The sequence below is a fragment of the Muntiacus reevesi genome, chromosome 13 (assembly GCF_963930625.1).
Source record: "Muntiacus reevesi chromosome 13, mMunRee1.1, whole genome shotgun sequence".
NCBI lineage: Eukaryota > Metazoa > Chordata > Mammalia > Artiodactyla > Cervidae > Muntiacus > Muntiacus reevesi.
In genome coordinates this window covers 32,500,187-32,515,293 of record NC_089261.1, presented here as the reverse complement: position 1 = coordinate 32,515,293, position 15,107 = coordinate 32,500,187, and the positions used below count along the sequence as shown (strand labels likewise).

The 15,107-nt window shown below is 47.0% G+C and overlaps 1 protein-coding gene across 5 annotated transcripts in view; it reads right to left on the bottom strand.

Annotated features, from left to right (window-relative positions):
- The window catches only part of FNIP2 (folliculin interacting protein 2), a 123,928-nt gene that overhangs the window by 55,747 nt on the left and 53,074 nt on the right, over positions 1–15,107 (bottom strand). For 4 of the 5 annotated variants that reach the window (XM_065903841.1, XM_065903844.1, XM_065903840.1 and 1 more), the window contains exons 2-5: positions 8,052–8,178; positions 4,665–4,784; positions 2,408–2,508; positions 1,365–1,436 (exon numbers count right to left, since the gene is read on the bottom strand). In XM_065903841.1, coding sequence (XP_065759913.1) covers positions 1,365–1,436; positions 2,408–2,508; positions 4,665–4,784; positions 8,052–8,178 — 420 coding nt within the window. The remainder of the gene's footprint in view (positions 1–1,364; positions 1,437–2,407; positions 2,509–4,664; positions 4,785–8,051; positions 8,179–15,107) is intronic. The other variant, XM_065903842.1, reaches the window with a different exon arrangement.

Sequence of the window (15,107 nt, the reverse complement as noted above, 5' to 3'; positions counted from 1 at the left end):
AAAGTCATTTTTACTTAAACCTGAGCTCAATATTTTTTTGGAGTTAGTATAATAAATATTCAGGTAGTAGCAAAGATCTGAAAAAGAATATCTTACAGAAAAAGAAACATTAACTCCTATGCTTAAGTCCTGACAATCCAGTCTTAAAATGCTCAGAAATATAAATTCTTTAACTGGACTGAAAAGTAAGCAGACTTACTCAAAAGCACCCAAATTTGCAGAGGAACATACTTTTAATTTCTGAAGACTGTAAAAAAAAAAAAAAAAAAAAAAAACAGCCTTTATCTGACCCCAAAGAACACCCCTTTAATTTATAAAAAACATTTCTTTCAAACTTACCCAAGTATAACAAATGTTTTGTTATTTCATTCAAAAAAAAAGAAGGATATAAAATATTTCTGCTTGGAAAATTCAAAATACATGAACAAAAGTGCCAAGTAAGAGTTAAGTTAGATGCTGAAATATTCTTAGTCTACATAGAAGAGCAAAATTAAGAGTTGGAGGAGGAACTCAGAAGCAAAAATCAAAACACACCTGACCCGAGTCCCTACCAACCGCGGAGGTGGCACAGATGGCTCAGACAGGGAGCACGGACAACCTTTCCTGCCATTCAGGGGCCTCTCAGCCTGGCAAGCTCACCCTGTGCCTCATCCCTTTAGAAATAAATAAATGAGGAAACTAACAAACAAGGCTTTAAGATTTTTTTTTTAATGTGGGCCCTTTTTAAAGTCTTTATTGAATTTGTTACAACACTGCTTTTGCACAATGTTTTTGTTTTTTTGGCCATGAGGCATGTGGGGTCCCAACTCCCTGACCAGGGATTGAACCTGCACGCCCTGCATTGGAGGCAAAATCTTAACCACTGGACCACCAGGGAAAAGTCCCGATAAGACTTGAAGATAAAATAATATCGGGGATACCATAGCTCATTACTGTGGCCCCTCCTTTTTTCCCCTTCACATTTCATTTTGCAGGAAATCAAAACTTGGGGTCTGTCAGTAGGAACAGAGTAACAGGTAGAGACCCCAAATATAAATATAGACAGATCTGTCTTCAAGGCCAACTGATAAGGTCCAGGGCCTTTTCACACTCACTGTGTACTGGACAACGGCCACCTTGAAAACCCTGTGTTAATGTGGACTTGTCCTAACTCTCATCTCAAAAAAGAGTCACAAGGAGTGACTCCATCCAGAAACAGCCACTTGGAACAGTGGCGGGTGGAGGGGGACACCCCAGAAACAGCCACTTGGAACAGTGGGGTGTGAGGGACACCCCAGAAGCAGCGGCTTGCAACAGTGGGGAGTGAGGGACACCCCAGAAGCAGCGGCTTGCAACAGTGGGGTGGGGGGATGCTCCACACTTACTTGTTTGTACTCCCACAGAAACTGCCCATCCTGGCCGAGAAGACTTTACTAACCATCAGCTGCGGAGGAGAACTGCAGGAACAGACAAAAGAACAGAGTAGGGAGAGATGTTTTGTCTGCTTGCTTTTATTTCTACTTTTTCTGAAGCTTTTATTCATTTCTGTATTTTATTTGACAAAGAATGAGACATGTATTTTTCAAATCCCTGTATCAGTGGGGTGCCAAGATTTCTTTTTTCTAATTTTATCATTTTAAAATCCCAAGGATGTTAAAACCCCAGAAGAGAAACGGAGACATTTCTGGGGGCCGTTTTCCTTGGGAGCAAGTATTTCAGATGAACAAACTTCGCTTAGCCGGAATCTTTCAAAGTAGAAGTTTGTTTTCTCTCAGGTTACATTTTTCATCTGCCACATGGCACAGGAAGAACAGACAGAAGGTTAGACGTGCAGGATCGGAAAAGGCTTTCTTTCATAAATCATATAGCTTGTGCCTCAAGCAAGCTAAATTCTGTTCTGACATGCAGAAAACGGACATATTCTTTAATGGAGTTGCATTTAGTTTTTTGCAGAAGCTTTATTCTAGACACCATTCCCTGGAAACAAAAATAAACTTGGCATTCATTCAATGACTTTTTAAAAAATAAGAAAAAAATGTACCTCAGTAAAAGGAAAAAGTCATGACTAAAATTTTAATCTCATAATGGAAAATTGATGAGATTTTGAAAGACTTAAAATATTTGAATAATTCTGACAGAAAGTGTTGCTACTATTAACCTGGCAGATAGTCAGAAGACTTTGGTATGCATTTTTCACTTACAGTACTTAGTTAAAGCTTAGGATTTTGTTCTGCTAAGCTGATTCAAGGTCAGAGCTATGTAGGAAACATCTATTTTAACTGTTAAAGATGTATAAAAAATAACAAGTGCTAACAATATCAGATGACAGTCTAGTGTTTAACTATGTAAATTTTTTTTAAGCACGTTTGAATTAAGAGTCAACATCCCCATGCTAAGTTTCACACGTGGTGGCAGTGCCAGAACTCACCGTATATAGTGAATCTTCAGGGTGGAGCCTTGGTAGCTCATGGCAACTGAGCCAAACATCATCTCCCCAAGCATGTTGACATCAGAGGCGGGCCGTGTGTACTATCCGACGTGAAAGGAACCACCACAGCATCATGCACGGTGTGACAGAGAATAATGTTCAGCTTGTTGGTAATTAGACCTGTTTCTCAAAGCAGCATCTGATAGCTTTACAACCTTAGTGATTGTAAAAATGGGTGATTGCCTACTTTTTTCCCCAAATAATCACTAATGTTCATGATTTCTTCTTTACACATGATATCTTCACACAGGACCCAAGCATTTTACTGAAGCTCATTTTTAATCTTTTTTATGAGACACAAAGGTTTTCCTCATCTCCATTTACAAAGGCTAAGTAGAAAGATTAGGTGATGGAATAGACAGGGTGACTGCTCTCTTGCTACTAAGAACACATGCTGGAAAGAAACACAGTCCAGGGTTATCCAACCAAAATTAATGCTGCTGAACAAAATGAGCCTTTGGGGCAGGTGAGGTCCAAGAGATGATAGACAGTCTGATCCCCCTAAAGTTTTACAAAAAGTATTTTTAAAATATATGAACCCTTAGCTCTGCCCAGTCTTTCACATCCCTTTTGCCAGCACGGAGGGTGGACAGCACTGCCTCCCCCCACAACTATTCACACAGCTCTAGGGAGGGCCTCACCTTCTGTGAAATCCAGTGGGCACCTCCCAGTTTGTGTTATTAAATGTCTCACAGTACCTGAAGTGCTAATTGCTCTCTTCTTAAATATCTGCTTTCCCGACTCATCCCCTGGACAGAACTGATCCTTAGAGGGCCCCCCATCACTGCCCATGTCCATAACCACTGCTGCGATTCTGGCTCTTCCCGACATGTGGGAACCCCCACACCTTCATCTCTGGACCCCGACTTGCCTGGGGCTCTGGAAGCCAGCAGCCAAATGCCTTTACTCACATGGCATAAAAATCTATATATTGTGAAATATGATGGTATGTGAGTGGATGCATTTGAATAAAAGATGCTCAGCTCCTACTGCAAATGTGGATGTGAGTGTCAACCAAACCAGAAGCACCCACATGGCCTGACCAAAACCAAACCACGACCTCCCGTGACTCGGGCCACTAGCTAGATTCTTGGCTGCTTCACTTTCTACTCAAGCAAAAACGTGGCATCACCCTTAACACTCCCTTCTTTTAACTCAAAATCCACACACATACACATATATATTCACACACAGAAGGACACACACAGACACCTACTTACACATATTTGCACAGAAGGAAAGAGAAACAGAAATGAATCCATCTAATTTAATAGGCTCCTACCAACCCCTTCTCTCTACACGCAGACAGAACTGACACGTTCTTCATTAATAACTTCGACCCACCACCTCCATTTCTTAATCTGCTTTCTCTTGAAGCTCAAGGTCCACATGCGAACAGTGATTCTCAACTCACTGCTAATTTACTCTGCACTGTTGTAACCACACACACACACTGCTCTGAGACCTGGGATTCTGTCGCACATGGGTGGACACGTGCAACCATCCTGGCTGGGAAGAGAACAACGTTCTATATGCCTGTGGCTGCTGGTACCTTCCCTGGATTTGCTGTTCTAGCAACACAGTAGAAAAACTCACATGACTAGAAAAACAAAAATAAAAACTGACATATGCTCCACAAGTAGTACCCTTCTGCAAGTCATATTTATGAAACAACTTCCCTTATGCCTGGTTGGCCAATATCCTGCAATAACCCTTATCCTCTGCTTACTTACACACACACACACACAGAGACAACATAAAAATGCTACCAAACCTCTATTCTTCACACTCAACTTAGGTCTTGCCTTTCCATCTATAAGAAATTTTCTTCCTCCTACTGGCAAGAGCAATTTTCTCAGGATGTCCACCCGCATCCCCAGACTCCTCAGAACTCTTCTGACAAACTAGAAAACACGTGCACTAGCCCGGTTCTGACAACCAAACACGCAAAACAGGAGGGGTCGGCTCCTCTGCAATTCCTCCCTCATTTGGTCTGTGTTACCCTGGATGCCCCCTGCTCCACTTTCCTCTAGTCCTTATGGAGAGATAAAAGCCAAAGTGTGAGCACAGCACCGACCTAGAACACCTGAGACACATTCTTGGATCTGCAGTCTCCTATTGCACCGTGATCCCCAAGGGGAAATGACAGTAAGTGACTTCAGCCCTCGGGCTATTGCGCTCGCAGGGGCGGCTTTACCTGGTACTTGGGAAGCTGCTCCTTGGCATGTGGTAAAGATCCCCCTGAAGGGCCATGAGCAGCAGGGCCACCTCCTAGGCAGCTTTTGGCCGGCACTTTCGCAGGGAGGTCCTCCGTTCTCTGGGTGAAGAGGGAAAGGCAGTGTGAACACACCACCAGCAAGTGTACCAGGCTCCCCACACATGCTCGCTGGGGAGCCCTTACTTAAACTGCTCTGCAACTAAAGAGTAGCCCCTACTTGTCGCAACCAGAGAAAAGCCTGCATAGCATCAAAGACCCAGCACAGCCAAAAACATAATAAATAAAATTATTTTTAAAAAACCATTCTCTTTGTTTTATTATTACCATTATTTTTTTTGGAGGTATGGTGCAGCTTGAGGGAGCTGAGTTCCCCAACCAAGGACTGAACCCGGAGCCCTCTCCATGAAAGCGCTGAGTCCTAACCACTGGACCACCAGGGGATTTCTCAAGAATATTCTCTTTAAATAATGCAGCTGTTATTGACGTTTCAATTCATACTTGAAAATCACTGATGAGACCTGACCTCTGTTTTGATTATTAGAGGATTTTGGAGTACTTTGTAGAGTCATAGACTAGAATACTGATGAGGATACAGTCCTTGACTCAAATTTAAATTTTCACCAGGCAAAAGGAACTAGGAAGGCAGAAGATTCATTTGGAAAGTCCGGGCATGTGCTTTCATGACACACCCTCCTGCACTGCTTCAGAGAAAGTCACGCAGTCGGGCTTGTGAAAGATGAAGACAGAGCACTGAACAGGGGCTCCTATGACACCCAGCACGTGATGCGCCCAGCCTCCAGAGGTCAAGGCTCGCAGGGCATGAGCCGCACACATTTCCTACATGGAGTCCAGAGCTGGTTTCTATGACAGTGACACAGAGGAATAAAGATACACCTGTACTAACATTTCCCATCCTCCTGTGCCAAGACACACTCCCCGCTCCAGACGCAGCCTGCCCCCTCTGTGAAGCGTGGTTTCTATCCTCAGTCTTATTTGCTTTTTGTGTGCAGCTCTGCTTGGACAACCGTGAATGCAACTGCAGCTTATCTAATCTGCAATGTGACAGTCACACTGGTGGTCGAATGCAAATGCCTGCAGTCATGTGCCTGCTACCAACTGCTGACGCTTGGTGCCTGCCGGTGGGGGGAAGGCTGAAGATGGGGAGGGGCGGAAGGGGAACAGGAAGCATGTGGCCCCAGTGGTCACGGGCAGGGCTGGAGGCCCAGGATGTGGGGTCCTCCCGAGCATATGCACACCCTCAGTGGTCTCTTTGGGTCTGCCCGCTGCTTCATGCCGCTGAAGCCAGGAACGTGGTCCTGCAGCGACACATGACCCACACCCGTCTTGCACCACCAGGCCCTCTGGCAGAGCCATCCACGGGTAGTGACGGCACCCAGTCCAGTGAGCAGAGCCCAGACTGGACTTGTTCGGTAGCCTCAGACAGTTTCCAAGCCTACCCGGGCCCAGCTGCCTCTGCAATTATTAATAAATGAGCACTTTCTGGGACACTTCTGTTGCATACCCCAGGGTCATCACTGCCCCTACAGACATGATTCTGGTTCCTTTTGCCAACCAGTGAGATTTTTTTCCCTTTACCTGTTACCACCATCAAGAGCCCAGGTGACAGAGTATAGATGTGCAAATATACCATCTGTGCAATGCCTTCAGGGAAACAGGAAATGATGCGGGAAATCAGCAGGAAACCGCATGCTGTCACCAAACAAAGGGCCAAGTACCAGCTCAGCTGAACTTAGACACGCATCTACCATGAAAGCCTCAGGGAATCATCTGAGAGACTTCTCATCCCCCAGCCCCCCACTTACCTAGCACGCCTGACAACTACTGTAATGATCAGCTACCTGGCCAACTTCCGCGTGAGAGCCCATGGGATCTGCCCAGCTAATCTGCCTTTAACCATACACTTCCTTCCTGTAGAAATGACCTTATTGGAAGCAGTTAGAGATCTCAGCCCTGAAGAGACGGAGACTCTGACATAAACTATTCAGGTATTTAGCTGCACAGTCTCCAAAGCACCAGGATTCAGTCAATACAGGTAGCAGGTTACTGAACATGAAAAGAAGGAACAGGAGAGGATTTAATTTGTAGACATCTGGATAACTGCTGAAAGGCGACAAGTCAGAAGTACACTGGACAGCCATCCTGAAGACTCACAGGGAGGACCAGACTCTGCTCCCATCAGGCACATTGCTCTACATTTCCCATTCTGGCTCCAAGGGATCAAGCGCTACTCTGCCCTCATGTTTACCACACTCAGATGCCCCATGCCTCATACCCCCACCATCACCACCTCCACCATTACCACCAGCCTCACCATCATCATTACCAGTACCATCTCCCCCATGACCACCATCACCATCATTACCACCATCACCACTACCACCACGACCAACCCCAGTATCATGACCACCACCATCCCCACCATGACAGCTATCTCCACCATCACCAGCACCACTGCCACCACCATTACCACTACCACCATCACCATCTCCAGCACCATCACTCCATCATTACCACATCTTCACCATCACCACCACCATCACCATCATCACCACCATCACCACTACCACCACAACCAACCCCACCATCATTACCACCACCATCCCCACCATGACAGCTATCTCTACCATCACCAGCATCACCACTACCAACACCAGCACCATACCACCATTACCACTACCACCATCACCACCATCACTCCATCATTACATCTTTACCATCACCACCACCACCATCACCATCTCCACCATCATCATCTCTATCATCATTACCATCTCCACCATCACCACCACCATCACCATCATCACCTCCATCACCACTACCACCACTCTGCCCTCCACTAAAAAAAGAAAATAAACAAACTTCCTTGATCAAGCAGGCTTGAGACATAGACCCCTTCGTAGATGCAAGCCCTTTTTCTAGTACCCTGCAACCCTGTGGCGAGGAAAGCGCCCCACTCCTTTTATCCCAGTGCCAGGTACCACCTCTTACAGTCTATGGTAAATAGCAGACCTTCTCTTCAGGCAAATGCTTCATGAATTTTAGAGTTCTTAGCTTTCTCATTATACAGCACATATTTGGCATGAAAAACCTATTGGATTGTGACTCACTTGCAAATTCACCTTTGTAACATCTATAGTAGCTGCTTAGCATCTGCATGATGATTGGCTAACGGTCTCACCTGTATATATTAATAAGTACTCAACTGGGGAGGTCGAGGAACCTCGGCCCCTGTTTCTTCTGAATCACTAACGAGGCTGTATGACTCAGCCCAGCGAGCAGCTGCTGGACTGACCAGAGACGGTTAAAGCCCAGAAGCAAAAGAGGAAGCAAACCCACGTTTCCTACCTGAGCTGCCACCTCCTCCGCCGTGTGGACAGCTTTAGAATCAAACAGGACTTGTCTGCCTCTCCTGTCACAGTCCTGGGAAACGATCAGGCGAATCTCGTTCAGGTCCAGCTCTGAGCATGACCAACTGCGAATTAACAAGAGGGAAAGGAGTAGTGTGAGCGGCAACACTCAGGACGGTCATGGGAAGACGAGTCTCCCAGCCTGCATGCACGTGCACACGGAAGATACCAGCTTCCAAGACCTTGCAGACTGGGGGCACACAGCCCTGGCTGCAGGCTCTGACAGCCAGTGCCCGTGACCAAGGCTGGGAGGGCTGCCGAGATAATACATCACTGGAGAGAAAGAGTCTCCTTCCAAAGCAACTCTGGGCACTTCCCTGGTGGTCCAGTGGATAAGAATCTGCCTGCCAGTGCAGGAGACACAGGTTCGATCCCTAGTCCAGGGAGATTCCACATTCCTTAAGGGCAACTAAGCCCGTGCGTCACACCTACTGACCTCAGTGCTGCGCACCTCCTGAAGCCTGAAAGCCCTAGAGTCCATGCTCTGAAACAAGAAGCCACTGCAAGAAGAAACCCGTGCACCGCAACTAGATCCAGCACAAACAAAAATACATACATAAAATTTTTTAAAAAAGCAAACTCTGCTCAAAGACGGCAGGCAGGAGTGGCACAGGTGTGTGGAGACAGCTGAACCAGATGCCTGGGTTCCGGGGGGCGGCACAGCCAAGGTAGGAGGGCCTGGAGTGTTCCCACCTCTGCACCATCAGGGGGGAATCTGGAAGCAGTCAGGAGAGCCCTCGGTCTTCCTCTCCCACCCACCCAGTCTCAGGCCAGACCAAGAGGAATTACATCACCTGGAACTTAGTCTTTTCTTCTGCTGTGGCTGGTTCTGACATGGAAGTTTGGAAAACCGAGTGCATTGCTGCGCAGAAGCTGAATTGCTGACAATAACAATCAGACATAAAGGGAGCGTGTTTTTTCCTAAGCAAACCAAAAGCCACTGAGACAAAACTGCTCCAAACACAGGTTCGTTCTTCAGCCACAAGTGAAATGAGAACTCAAAGACTAAGAAAGGGCACTGCTTTGGGCTCTTCAGTTACAAGTCTGTTAACCCGTTTGTTCAACACAGACCTGGGCACCTGCGGCCACTGTGCTCGAAGCCAGAGGTTGGGCAGCTGGTTAACTAAGCAGGGGTGATTGCTGCCCTCAGGGAGTACATGGTTCAGTGAGGAATACCGGGTGAGTCGTCATCTGTAAATGTGTAACTACAGATCGTCCAAGTGCAAGACAGAAAAGGATGTGATAACACTCATATTTTCAGGTTTAAGCGGTGGGGGAAGGGAAGGGAAGTCCCTAGGCTTTAAAGAAGACAGAGCTGGAGAGGCAGGTGGGAGACAGCAGGCCAGCTCATCTCTGAGGACAGCGAGTGGCCAAGGCCAACAGGTCCCTAAACTCAGTCTACACTTTCTTTTTTTTTTTTCTTTTTTTTTTTTCAGTCTACACTTTCGAGAGGTTGGTCCACGGCTAGAGGGGAAGCCGGGCTAGGGCAGATTAAAACTAGAAGCAGGAAGGCCAAGTAGAATTTATTCTAAGAGTTCAGGGCCTTCAAATGAAGGCTAGTGAGATGGCAACTGAGGCAGGGGGAAGGGGGCACGAATGCTGGTGGCAGGCACATCCAGAGGCAGAACCGACATGGTTCAGTGTGGACGGAGGTCAGCAGGGTGCCAGGTGCTGACAGCATTGAGGAAAGAGGGTGGGGGACAGATGCAGAATTAGGGTGGCCTGATGGACAGACAAAGTACACTGTAAAACTAAGAGACAGTATGATAGGGCCAAGTCAGACATACATGGTTTCAGATTCAAACTCTCTGAGATCCCATTGCTCCATCAGCATGAGAGTATTAACACCACGCTCACAAAGTCGAAGCAGGGATTATGAGAAAATGTTTCACACAGAGGCTGACACAGCTAAGTGCTCCAGAATGGCGGTAATTCCCTGAAGAACTGTTGATGTCACGATACTTTAAGGACATAGCTACAGTGTCTGGTCCCCAACCATGAACTGCGCATCACTGGTCCTTCCCTTTTCAGACCCTGGTAAAAATGAATACATGCTTTTTAGGGAGCAGATTTGTTGTCTTAAATCACAGTCCCCAAAGCATCAAGTATCTGGTTGCACCTTCTCAACAGCCCAAGCGCTAAGCTGCTAGGCCCAGCATCCTTCCTTCTAGTATTCATACATCATGGCAAGTTTGTTTCAGAAAGCAATTGTCTCCCACTGTCAATCCAGGCTTGGCTCCCTGACCCCCATCTGGGCTGTGCAGTTGGGGCCTGTTTTTTGCCATCATGAGCTGAGAGCCGACCTGAGGACCGGGTCACAGGAGGAAGAAGAGGGGAGTCGTCAGCCAGCCATTCCTGGGGAGCACAGCTCCTGGAGCCAGTTCCTATGTCACCCCAGCCCAACAACTCCCAGTGCCTGTAACTCAAACCACAACATTTTACACAAGATCATTATTAAAAACATCCTCTGCAATTATTAAAAACACAGCACACAGGCTGGAGTCATTAAAAGCGAAAATCGACAAAGATCTAATTGTCCTGTATTTTCTTGTTCAATCCATTTTGCCCCAAGAATAATATTTTGCCAAGACAGCATTATCATTTACAGAGGAACTTGTAAATTATTATTTACAACTTGCAAATTATCATTACAGAGCAACTTGTTCAGCCCTTATTTTTGAGGGGTAACACTGACTCAAATATCAATCAAACTGAGGACAGCCCCTCTGGAAGAACTAAAATTTCACAAAGAGCCGTGTGGCCAGCTGGTAAAGAATCCACCTGCAATGCAGGAGACCTGGTTTGATCCTTGGGTTGGGAAGATCCCCTGGAGAAGGGAAAGGCTACCCACTCTGGTATTCTGGCCCAGAGAATTCCATGGACTGTATAGTCCACGGAGTGGTAAAGAGTCGGACAAGACTGAGCGACTTTCATTTTCACTATGCCCCATAAATGGTTTCATGCTACTTTTTAATTTAAAAAGATGAAAAGATATGGGAAGAAAAGATGTTTGTCAGATTATCCAACTTATTGACCCAAATACCTTAAAAAGTTTTGTCTAAAAAACGAGGAAAACTCTATTCTACTTTCACACGAATATTGTCACTGGTTTAACAGCTAATTTTAATTCTGACATTCCCCATCTCTGAACTTAGTACAGTAAGTCCCCTATATATGAACCTTCAAGATGTGAACTTTCAAAAGACGTGACTGTGCTTTCACATGTCCAATCACGTAAGTGAGCTCACATGTCTGGCGTACAGTGTCACCTGGCACGCATTATCTACAAGTAGTTGTGCTTCTGTGTACCTTACTGTATGTACTGTATCGAGTTACAGTATGTTTATTTTAAGCCCAGGACGTCCACAAGAAGGCGTAAAACAGGAGTGAGGTAGCCCGTACTACTGTACTTTTCATGGTACTGTGCTGTAAAATTAAAAATGTTTTATTTTCTATGTTTTTCATGTGTTTGTGTGAAAAAGTATTATAAACCTGTACAGTATATACACAGAATATATATTATATTATTACAGTCCACTACACAGTCGATTGTGTTAGTTGGCTTACTTTGTTGGATTTACGAACAAATTGGACTTATGAACCTGCTCTTGGAACAGAACTCGTTCATATGTCGGTGACTTGCTGTAGAGGGAATGATAGTTGAGAGTCATCTGGGACAGGAAATGCAGGAGGTGAAATGGTATTTCAGAAGGAGGCCTGGGGTCACACTATGGCTCTGCATTCCCTGTCGTGAGGATGTGTGGAAACCTCCAACACCCCGAGGGCTCCTCCCTGCCACCCTGGAGTTAGCTGTGACCACAACCCACACATATTCCCTGCATGCCCACACTCACTCCAGCCTCCAGTCACCATGCAGCCTCCAGGAGCACCAGCTGCAGCTCCTGGCACTTTGCTGAGGGCGACTCTCTGCAGGACTCAGGGGGTGAAAACAAGCCTTGGGCCCTTGCCTTAAAATATCTGTCTGGTACTTTAAAGGCACTGATTGATCAGAAACACCTTGTTTCTTGACTTGCTGAAAACAAGGGAGGAACAGTGCCCCTGGCATCAGGGAACACAGTAGTACTTGTCTGCTTTACGGTCACAGCTGTAAGACCTGAAGCACAAGAAAATAAGATGGTTTGTCTACCTTTTCCAACTGTAAAATTTAAACAAAAGCACTTCTATGAACGCTTTTCAGTTTGAGCATTCCAGGATGCGAAGATCTGCCTGGTTGGACCAGGTCTTATCTCTGGAACTGCTGGTCAAGAGCAGGAGGCGAGTGACCAGAGTCTCAATGACTCACCTGAAAGGTGACAAGCAGTAGTAGTTCAAATGGTTTTGAGGAGAGAAAACAGAATTGTGTTTCCCCCCAAAGAGATGGCCAGATCCTAATTCCTGGTACCCGTGGATGTGACCTTTGGAAACAGTGTCTCTGTAGATGTCATTGAGCTGAGGTCACCCTGGACCAGGCTGCACCCTCATCCAATGACAGGTGTCCTCCTGGGAGGCGGCGAATCTGGACACAGACACAGAGAAGGTGGCTCTGTGATGACAGGACAGAGGTCCGAGCTGTGGTCACAAGCCCAGGGAAGTCCAGGGATGCTGGCCCTCAGGGGGATACGATAAATAAGCAACGTCCCTGTTCTCAAGAACTTGAAGAAGCAACCACGTGGGTAACCACAGAAAAGAAGAGGACCAGGCATGGCTCAGACAGGAGAGGAACCAGGAGACAACCCGGAAGAGCCCGCATCTGCACCAGGGAAGGAATGATGGGTGCAGCTGGCAGGATGGGACGTGGTCGTGAGCAGCGGTCTTCTCAGGCCGGGAGCAGGGCACACACACAGTCGAGAGGTACAGCATTCAAGTGTTGGGCGGCTGGAGTATTTCTCTTGCAAGAGGACCGTACAGACCCGGGACGTTTAGGACAACCCGAGGAGGACCCTGACTGCCATGTCAAGGAAGGAGCTGGCTTCAAAACCTGGGCTGAATGCCATTTCGACCTTCTGAGAAAGTGAAGAACACCATCAGACCCGTCTTAGGAGAGATCTAAAACTACCTGAGAAAACCACTTTTCGGGAACTGGAGAGGGGCCCCAACCGGCACACCAGGGTTTCCAGGAGTCAAGCCAGCAGGGACCAGGGTAGGAGGTGTCTGGTCTGCTGCAGCACTTTGTCCCCTGGGACCCCCAGCTTGGGCGTCTGATTCCTCCCCTGCATGTTTACAGGGACCAGGCTTGGAGGTGGGCTCAGATGTCCCACAGTCTATGAGAAAAGGACACTTTGGAAACGCTCTGCCTCTGACTCTCACGCGAAGAAAGAAAGATCATCAAAGAAAAGCTCACAGGCAGAGTTGAGAGAGCCGTCTTGTGATCTCAGAATGTGGATGTTTTAAGACTCAGGTATATGGGGACTTCCCTGGGGGCGCAATGGATAAGAATCCACCTGCCAATGCAGAAGACAGGGATTCCACCCCTGGTCTGGGAAGATCCCACATGCCTTGGAGCAATCAAGCCCATGCACCACGACTATCAAGCCTGTGATCTAGAGCCCAGGAGTCACAACTACTGAGCACCCGTGCCTAAAGCCTGTGCTCTGCAACAAGACAAGCCATCACATTGAGTAGTCCATTAAATGCAATGAAGAACAGCCCCCCTCGTTGCAACTAGTGAAAGCTCAAACAGCAACAAAGACCCAGCACAGCCAAAAATAAATGAAATTATTTTTTTTTAAAGAGTCAGGTATGATAGGGAACTTTAAATGGTTCAAAAAAAGGGAAAACGAAACTACACAGAACCAACAAAGCCGACCACGATGATAACAAAGGCTGGCAAACTCTGACTATCCGCCCAGCAGCTCCGAGCACTGGGTGCTGGCTTGACCAGGTGCCATGAGAGACATCAGGAAGAGAAATCAACAAGATTGGCGCCCACCTCAAAACACAGTCTGACAGGGGAGGGTCCACGTGCAAACCAATCAGTAAATGCTGCTGTCACAGGAATACAGACAAATCCCTAGAAGGAAGGGGAGGTTGAGTCTGCCTAGTAGGGGTGAGAAGTGGGTCCAAGTCACACATGACATGATGCCTGGGACATGGGTTACCCTTCAGGAAAGACCGAGCTCCCACCTAGTTTGGCCACTTTCACTGGAGGTGACTTTGGGAAAGCTGTGACTCCAGAGCTAAGCCCTTCCAAAATGCAGCCCTCACCCGCCTCACAACGCTGTTGGGAAGACAGAGAATAAGGATGAAAGTACTTGCACAACTGTAATCAAGAATCAAAAGTGTGTTCAGATACCCAGTCCTTTAGCTGAGATCCTTGGGGCCAGATGTTTCAGAATTCAGACTTTTTTTTTCAATTTTCAAAAGATGTTTATATCACATATTATATAACAACTTCTCCAGGGTCTGAGTTGTAATCAAACCCCAACATGAAACAAATCAATATTTCACCAGTCCAAGTGATGACTGTTTATGCCAAGTGGATTATCGAGAGATTATAAAGTCTTATACATAGTTCAGGTGGGATCCAAAGGTTTTCTTCAGAGATCTCAGGATTCAGGGACTGTAGGATAAAAGGTTGTTGTCCAGTGTGATGCCTGCTATGCCTGAGGGTGGGTCACTAGTCCCCCCCACAACACCCTGGATATGAGTGGTTCCGGCACGCTGGCAGCTGGGAAGGCTGTTGGTGACCGGGAGCATGGTTCCCGCCAAGACAGCACTACAAATGACTATGCCGGTCACAAGCTCAAACCCCAGTCTTCACCAGCGAGGTTCCCACAGCAAGGACAGAATGCCACGAGTCATCATGCAGCCTACAAACAGGGAACTATGAGACACAGAAGAGGAAAGACGAGCCCGTCCCTCCTTCTGAGCTCAGGGTCACGTCGGATAGAACTCTGAAGCAGGTGGAGTCTGTGTGATGCCTGCGGCACCGCCACCCACAGCCCCCAGCCTGGGCCATCTTGTGTGGCCCCCAGGCGGGGTGGAGCATCTGACC